At 34.5% G+C, this 9,263-nt stretch overlaps 1 protein-coding gene across 1 annotated transcript; it reads right to left on the bottom strand.

Moving 5' to 3' along the window:
- Positions 1-1,825: 1,825 nt before the first annotated feature.
- Positions 1,826-2,284, bottom strand: LOC135206304 (cilia- and flagella-associated protein 251-like). Its single transcript, XM_064237728.1, has one exon. It carries the CDS (start codon positions 2,282-2,284, stop codon positions 1,826-1,828), a length of 459 nt encoding a protein of 152 aa, XP_064093798.1.
- Between the last annotated feature and the right edge of the window lie 6,979 nt (positions 2,285-9,263).

Raw genomic sequence — 9,263 nt, 5'->3', positions numbered from 1 at the left:
AATTAGGCGACTATTTGAAAAGGAAGCAGATGGAAAAATAAGTAATGAATAAAAAAAAAAAAAATGAATATTGTATTTTGTGGCTTCCGCGGATTTTTTTTTTTTCGCTCAAGTAATGCTTATAGGTCGCTGACCTCGTCATATGACCCCGAGAGCACTCGGGCGTTTCAAATTATAGGATATTAATGAAGACCGTCGGGGTTTTTTTTTACTTAGTTTTTTTTTTTCTCCTCTCTTTTATTCAGAGGATGGCCTTTGGGTCACTGACCAACTCATTAAAATCGGAGTGGCGTTTTATCAAGTTACTGGGTTCTTTTATGGTAGAATTGTGATTTATATATATAATATATATATATATATATATATATTATATATATTCTATGATATATAATAAATATATATAGAGAGAGATCTCTCTCTCTCTCCCTCTCTCGCTAATTATATATATATATTATATATATATATATATATATATATATATATATATAATATATTGTATGTATGTAATGGTAGAGAGAGAGAGAGAGAGCGGATTATCATCAGCCCGTTGGCGTATCGTTTTATAATATACTACGTAAGTTTTATTTATTTATTCACTGCAATCCCTCTTTTCCTCCCTTATTAAAAAAATTGCGCCGCTGAAATGGATATCCACATCGGCAAGCTCGCTCAAAAATTCGTAATTACTCTGCAGTGAAATGCGTCGATAATAGGGTCATTATTTTCATTCCGGAGTTCATCTCCTCCTCCTCCTCCTCCTCCTCCTCCTCCTCCAGCGAGCTTTCATGGCGTAGGTCCAGCTGGGTTCGTAATAGATTTTTGCTATTAGTTCTGCTTCCCCCGAGCGAAGGTAGGTAGTGATCTTTCCGAATTGCATCTCTCGTTAAGATTCGCTGTTCGTTGGGAGCGTTTGTTGTTGTTTTTTCGCTTCGGTTGTTTCGAGGTTGTTGACGGCAAAGGAAAGCGCAGACCCGCAGTTGTTGATGGCAAAACAAAACGAAGACAACGATTATCGTCTCACTGTAATTTGGGTGCTTACTTTGCAGTTATTCTTTATTTGTTTCCAATTTTCACCAGGCTTTCAGAAAATTATTATTATGTCTGTTGTGATAATTATTGCTCCTATTTAGTAGCTGGTTTCTCTTGCGTACATACATACACACACACACACACTCACACACACACACACATATATATATGTAATATATATATATAATATATGTTAGGTATATATTATATAAATATATATAATATACTATATATATATATTCTCCAATCTTCACCAGCTTTTATTCCATTCATTTAAATAGTTACCTTGAATACTTGATATGTTATTGAAAATAAGGCATTTTAATGTAGATACGTTCTTATGATCAACGAAGCAATGTCTAAAGAAAGGCTTATTCAAAGAGAGAGAGAGAGAATCATGCACCTGCTAATATACTTTCTTGGTATTTTCTTATCTATGTGGTCTCTTGCTTTCTTGCCATTTTTATCATCTCTCTTTTCTTACGCTTCTTCCCTTCATCTTTATTTTCTTAATATGATATTCTATCGATTTTTTATACCTTTTTATACTCTTCTATTCATTCTCGCGCCCTTAAGGTAATTCCTTTTCTTCTTCCTTCCTTTATATACATTTTCTAATAACAGTTTATGTTATCGTAAATTGTTTCCTTACCTCCTTGTTTTTATGTACGTCTTGTTATAACATCTCATTTTATCATATGTTTCCTTTGCACTTTCTTCCTCCTCCTCCTCCTCCTCTTCTTACACACATCATCCAGTAACTTTTACACGTTATCGCCAATTTTCCTCTCTTTTCTTATTCGTTCGACCTCCCTTTTTCTCCCTCCTCCTCCTCGTCCGTCTCTCGTTTTTCCTTCCTTCCTTTCTTCCTTCTCTCATCTGCTTCTCGCGACGCGTTATCGCCGATTTTCTTTCCTTTCTTTATCCATTCCTCGTACTTTTTTCCCGATTTCCTCCTCCATTCGTCCTTTCTTCCTCCTCCTTCCTTTTTTCCTCCTCCAATCATCCACATTTTACCTCCTCCATTCCTTATTTCTTCCTTCCCTTCTTCCGCCTCTTCCTTCTTTTTTTCCTCTTCCATTACTCCTGATTGTTCCTCCACCTTTCCTCTTCCTTGTTCCCCTTCCTTTTCCTCACCTTTCTCTTCTTCCTTTTTTCTTCCTCCATTCCTCCTGATTTTTCGTCCTACTTCTTCCCCCTCTCCTTCTTTCCTTCCTTCCTTTTTTTCCATTCCTCCTGATTTTTCGTCCTCCATTCCTCTTCCTTTTTCCTCCACTTATTCCCCCTCTCCTTCTTTCCTTCCTTCTTTCCTTTCTTTCTTTCTTTTCCATTCCTATTGATTTTTCTACTCCAATCGTCTTCCTTTTCCCCCCCACACTTCTTCCTCGTCTTCCTCTTCCTCCTCTTTCCTTCCTTTCTTCATTTTTCCTCATCAATCCCTCCCTCCCTCCCTTCCTCCTTCCCCCTCCCTTCTTCCTTACTTTATCCATCCCTCCTCACTCCCTCCCTCCCTCCCTCCTCCTCCTCCTCCTCCTCCTCCTCCTCCTCCTCCTCCTCCTCCTCCTCCCTTCATCTGCATCTCGCGATCTGTTTATCTGTCTTCCTCAAACCTGGACTGGCGGCTTGCCCGTCTCATCGATTAATAGAAGACAATAGTCGCTCCCCGTTGATTACATTCGCTGGGAAAATGTTGGTAAGTGATGTGGATGGGGCTTGAATGAGACCGCCGCTGAGAAAGGAGGAACAGGCGGAATAAGGGCGCAGCAGCCCACGGGTTTCAAGGAAGGAAGGAAGCGGAGAGAGAGAGAGAGAGAGAAGAGAGAGAGAGAGAGAGAGAGAGAGAGAGAGAGGGTATTTGCTTGTGAATGTATTATATTTGGGGATATTAAAGCGGGACCGGTGGGATGCGCTGTATATACACACACACACACACACACACACGATATATATATATATATATATATATATATATATATATATATATATATATATATATATATATCTATATATATATATATTATATTATATATATCTATATATATATAAATATCTATCTAGATAGATAATATAGATATATATATATATATATATATATATATATATATATCTATCTATATATATAGATCTAGTAATCATGATATAATATATAGTATATATCTATATATATATCTATATATAACATCGAGATATATATATAGATATATATATATATTATATATATATATATATTCTATATATCTATATCTATATATATATATATATATATATTATATATATATATATAATATATATATATATATATATATATAATAATAATAATAAAGGTAAAAATGATGGCCTTTTTGCACGGAAAAAATGAGGAAGTTTTGCATTACATCAAATCATGCACTACGAACAACAAACTGAAAGAAACTGAGATACTAAAACTATAGATAATGACTTTTTTCATGGAAGGTGAATTTAAAGTATTGCTTTGTAATAGTATTCAATGTATATTTGTATCCAATATCTAAATAGTGCTACATAATAGTATTCAATATTATAATATAGTATTCTATTTCTGACCTTGAATAAAAAATAACACGAAGTTGAAACTTCAAGATTTTTACGCGATATTTGCGGGTTTTATTATTATTATTATTATTATTATTATTATTATTATTATTATTATTATTATTATTATTATTATTATTATTATTATTATTATTTGGTAAAAATGAAGGAAAGGTGGATAAAAGTCATTTTGGGTCGTTGCATATCGAAGGGTTTCGATGGAAATAAATGGCATTTTATATTTTGTATTTTGCTTTGTATGTCTTACCAATTTCCTCGTATGCATTGCCTTACTCATTTATATATGCTTTTATTGAATAATATGATAATTATATAAAAATTATATTTATTTCATGGCCAGCGGACTCCTTGGTTATCAAGTATTACCACTACTCTCGTCCGCTTTGATAAAAATAAGTAAATAAAAACAACATAATGACCTTGTTTACTTATGCAATTGCATACAAGAAAATGCTTTCACAGACGTTATCGCTGTGCCCTCTCGGTTGCACAAAAGGGAGGAGGAGGAGGAGGAGGAGGAGCCAGTGTTTATTTATTCAGTTTTGCTCTCGTGTGACACCACATTGCTCTCACAAAATAGATTTCTGTTTGCCCTGCCAAAAGCTGTTTCCGATAGTAAGTGATGTCTTTCCTACGACCGAAATCGATAGCACACGGTCGAGTTTTTTTTTTTTTTGGTGTAAGGATTTCCTTTATATATATATATATATATATATATATATATATATTATATATATATATATACACACACATAAATATGTGTGTATGTGCATACTTATATAATAACTTAATTATATGTGTGATATATATATAAACATATATATAAAATTTTAAGGTGTATCACATTGTTCAGTCTTAATTGTGATAATCCTTTACCTTTTATTTTCCTGAGTCATAACTGGCAGTTCTTCACTCTATTTTATATCTTTAAGGCCTAACTGGTAATTCTACTTATATATATATATATATATATATATATATATATATATAATATATACACATATGTATATTATATATAGATGTGTGTGTGTGTATATATATATATATATAATATATATATATATATATATATATGTATATATATATATATATATATATATATATAATGATAACTTCTTTACATTTTTATCATTTTCAATCTTGACTGATAATTTTTCTTTTCTTATTGTTTTTAAGACTTAAGCGACAATGCTTTAATTGTTTTATTTTTGACCCTAAGCTGATAAATCGATCTTCTTTTATTGTAGAGGTGTATATAGTTATTTATTTTTCATAAGAATTGTAGTTTGCGATGTATAACAATTTTAATAGTATTTAAGATTGATGGGAGCGATCAGTAAAACCGCTCTCTCTCTTTTCTCTCTCTCTCTCTCTCTCCTCTCTCGCTCTCTCTCTTTCTCTCTCTCTCTCCTCTCTCCGTCTCATATATATATATATTATATATATATAACTATATATATATATATATATATGTATATATTACTGTTTCACGTCTCTAGTCTTGTTTAAAAATTTTTTGATTTTACTTTGATTTGACACCCTAAAATGGTTATAGTTATCACACATGAAACGTGAAACACGGATTCTTTAGGGTCTCTTTTTGGTAAGTTTAACGGTGAATTACGTAATATATGTATGTGTAGTAAATAGAGCGAGCCTTTACAGTTACAATTACAGCTCATGATTTGAATCTGCGCCTGTATTTTTAATTTTCATTACGACCGACGTTATAATCTGAAAGTATTGTCGTTCTGCTCTTAGAATTAAGCTAGCGAATTTACCCTAAATATGTAGTTTGTTAAGTAACAAACTTTGGTAACTTGTAACCTAAGAGAGAGAAACTACTCATTTAGCAAGCTTATCACTCAGTGTTAAGTCAAAATTCCTTTTCTTATGTGCCTAAGTTTCGAAAACTTCTCTCTCTCTCCTTTTGTGTTCACTTCCAGTTTCTTCCTGTCTTGAACCTCAATCTTTTAAGTTATTGTCATTGTTTAATCTCACTTTTCTTCCTTTGCTTTGTCTTAGACTCAATAAACACATTTGGCTGATTGCATTCTGTGTTGGCTCCTTCTGCCTTCTGTTATTAATGTTATAAAGGTTAGGGTGTAAATATCAGAAAGTTCTGGTATTAATGTCTCATGTTTAATGTCTTTTGCCCCCACCGTTTGGGGAATATCGTTATTTTTATTTATGATGACGTCATCTTGAGACCTTTATGTTCTTGTACGTAGTTTTTCGTAATGGTAATGTTCTTTCACCAAAAGTATGCTCATAGAAGTATAATCCACCAGTCGAAGATACCTCGGTTAACCAACTCCCATGATAGGGGATATGAGGTCTCACGATGTCACACTACACCAGTACCGGAGCTACTTGTGCGTGACGCTAGATAAATTGCACTCAATCAGTCAAGTCCGGTTCGGTCAAACTGTGGAGCTGTGCTCTTAGTAGTGGTGTGGTTGGTCATGCTGCAGAGTTCAAGGGCATTGATTAATCGCCCTCAGATCTCTCTCTCTCTCTTCTTTTTTGTCAAACTACTGAGCTGCGCTCTTAGTAGTGGTGTGGATGGTCGTGCTCCGAAGTTCAGCTCTCTCTCTCTCTCTCTCTCTCTCTCTCTCTCTCTCTCTCTCTCTCTCTCTCTCTCTGTTGCTGATATTACAAAGAAAATAACTTTTACAAGGAAAGTAACTTACGAAGATAATAACTTTTACTAAGAAAATAACTGTTACAAGAAAATAACTATTATAAATAAAATAACTTTTACAAATAAAATAACGTACAAATATTAGCAAAAGGCGTTTAAGATTGTAATCAAGATAAAGCGGATAAATGATATTATTTAGCTGACCATATAATATTCCGGCAAATCGTTTGAAAGGAATAACATCACAGAATTAGATTTCGGGAATCGGACTATTCAACAAGGAATATAGGGAATGTAGTGGTAACCTATATTTAGTGTAATGAGTTAGCTTTGAGCCATGACATTAATTAATTATGATGGCGAGTGGCTTGTGTAGAGGGATAATTACGCTCACAGGCTATTCCTAAGATCCTCGAATAAAGATCTGCTTTAGATTCCCACTGACGTAATGAATGCCAATGGCTGTTATGTATTGTAGGTGATCAGCGCTCTATTGATAAGGGAAACGTGTTACTATGTCCTTCGATTTTGAATTATTATTATTATTATTATTATTATTATTATTATTATGCAGAAGATGGACCTTATTCATATGGAAGACGGCCCCCCACAATGGCCATTGACATGACTTTCAAGCTTCCAAAGAATATGGCATTCATTAGAAAGAAAAGTAAGAGGAGGCGAAGAGAAATACAGAAAGAGAAAGATCTCACTTATTAAGTATTAAAATGCAAAAAGAATTGTAATAAGGTATTTAATGCACTGCATCTTCGCTTGAACTTGTGAAGTAACTACCGCACGACATCCTCAGGGAGACGGTTCCACAGTCCAGCGGTGTAGGGAATTGAATCTTCTTTATTGTGAAGGATTTTGTGATGAAGAGTGATAGATCGAGGAGGGGAATGGATGGGTTGAGGTTGAAGGGAACAGACGCCTGTGCTGATCATTTATCTAAAGTTGTAGGTAGACTAGGGGATGTAGAGGTTTTGGTAGATTCCAGGAATTCTGAGAATGTAACTGAGGTTTGCACGTGTGCTGACATGGACTTTAATGTGTATAGTAAATATTTTGCTAATATGTTTCCTTTGCGAATTTATAAATATATATATATATCTATATATATATATATATATATATATATTATATCATATATACAAATAAATATAGACACAAATATAATATATATCCCCGTGTGTATATATATATATATATATATATATATATATATATATATATATATATATATATATATACACACACACAAATATAATATACTGGTAAACTGGATTTAGATTGCATGTTAGTGCTTAAAGCAAGGTTCCTATCTCCTTCCCTTACCCTTTACTTTCCTCCCCCTCCTCCCCCCTTTCCTCTCTTTCCATCCTCTTCACCATTCCTTAACATCCTTCTCCGCTTCCTCCTCTCCTTTTTTCCTCTAAATAACGTAGTTGTGTGAATCGCATGTTTCACAGTCTGCAAAGTATTTTCCTCATTTCCTCATTTCACCACGCCACCGAATTCCTCCTCCTGCTCCTGTCTTGGTCTCTGTGTAATTTGCGCCCAGTTTCATGCGCTGCCAAAGTATTTTCCCCATTTCCTCATCTTTCTGCCACTCCCCCCCCCCCCCCCCCCCCCCTCCACCCCCCCCACCCCCCCCCCCCCCCCCCCCCCTTCCAAATCCTTCCTTCTTCCTCCTCCCTCTATCCCTCACCCCTCGTCATTCGTTGTCCTTTTTTGCCTGGAATAAGAACTGGAAAGGCCTCAGACTCCTCCTCCTCCTCCTCCTCCTCCTCCTCCTCCTCCTCCTCCTCCTCCTCCACCTCATTCCTCTTTCTCTTCGCTCGTCGTCCTTTTTTGCCTGGAATGAGAACTGGAAAGGCCTTATCGACTGCTTTTTGGATCCGTTGTCACGTCTCTGTGCTACCTTACACTCGTGTTTGTGTTACTGGAAACGCTCCCCAGCGCCTGGAAAAGATTTTTCTCTTCGACCTCTTCCGTCAGGCATGATTTCGAGCGAAGGGCAATCAATGCTTGCTTGTCATTTGATTTGCGCCGCGAGTTCGTCTTTGTTTTAAAATGTAATCTTCCGTTCGCGTTCGGAAGTATTTCGGTGGTATATCTTGTTTCTGCGGTTGTTGTTGGTTGCAGGTTCTTGAAGACTTCCATTTTTCTCTCCTAACAATTGTATCGTAGTGCAACTGCGAGTTTTTCCTCCTGTTGCACCTTTGTAACCTTTTACTGTCAATTTCCGTTCCAGTGCTTGGCATAATGCCAAAAATCTATATAAATCAAATTTATTTTTTCTTTCTTGTAGTTCCTGTGGTGGTTGTTGTTTCTAATGCAATGCAGAAAGGGAAATTACGCACCATTATGTTAAAATAAATCATTGTGGTTTGTTGAGCAATAATGAATCAGAAGGAAGATGGTGATAGCAAATGTAGCTGCTACAAAAGATAAAACTTCTGTGTGTGTGTACACACACACACACACACACACACACACACACACACACACACATATATATATATATATATATATATATATATATATATATTATATATATATACTCGTATATATACTTTCACTTGTCAGAAAAGTTTTACAATGAAGATTATGTTTTAAACTATTTATTATTAGGTAGAGTAAAATTCAAAACGTGAATATAAATTTGGGTACTATTGCTACGTGAATAGGCTTAGCGAAAAAAAATACTTTTATAAATCTCCAATATATGATTTGAAACTCGGTAAAACGATGTATGGTGGCAAATATGCGGTAAATTTAAATCGTGCCACATTTGTTTCGTACATTTCGTAAGTGTCGAATTAGACTCCCCTTTAAGGGAAAAATATGACGATTCAAACGATATATCATATGCAGTATATTTACTGATTTAAAAACCATATCATATGCTGTATGTTTAATGATATAAAAACTATATCATATACATTATGTTTAATGATTTAAAAACTATATCACATGCAATATGTTTAATGATTTAAAAACTATATTATAT

The sequence above is a fragment of the Macrobrachium nipponense genome, chromosome 29 (assembly GCF_015104395.2).
Source record: "Macrobrachium nipponense isolate FS-2020 chromosome 29, ASM1510439v2, whole genome shotgun sequence".
NCBI classification, from domain to species: domain Eukaryota; kingdom Metazoa; phylum Arthropoda; class Malacostraca; order Decapoda; family Palaemonidae; genus Macrobrachium; species Macrobrachium nipponense.
The sequence above is the reverse complement of the archived record's forward strand: the minus strand, read 5'-3'. Positions and strand labels throughout refer to the sequence as shown.

Bases quoted from the DNA above. Each gene is read 5' to 3' on its own strand.
- LOC135206304 (XM_064237728.1), bottom strand. From the start codon at position 2,284: ATGGAGGACGAAAAATCAGGAGGAATGGAAAAAAAGGAAGGAAGGAAA.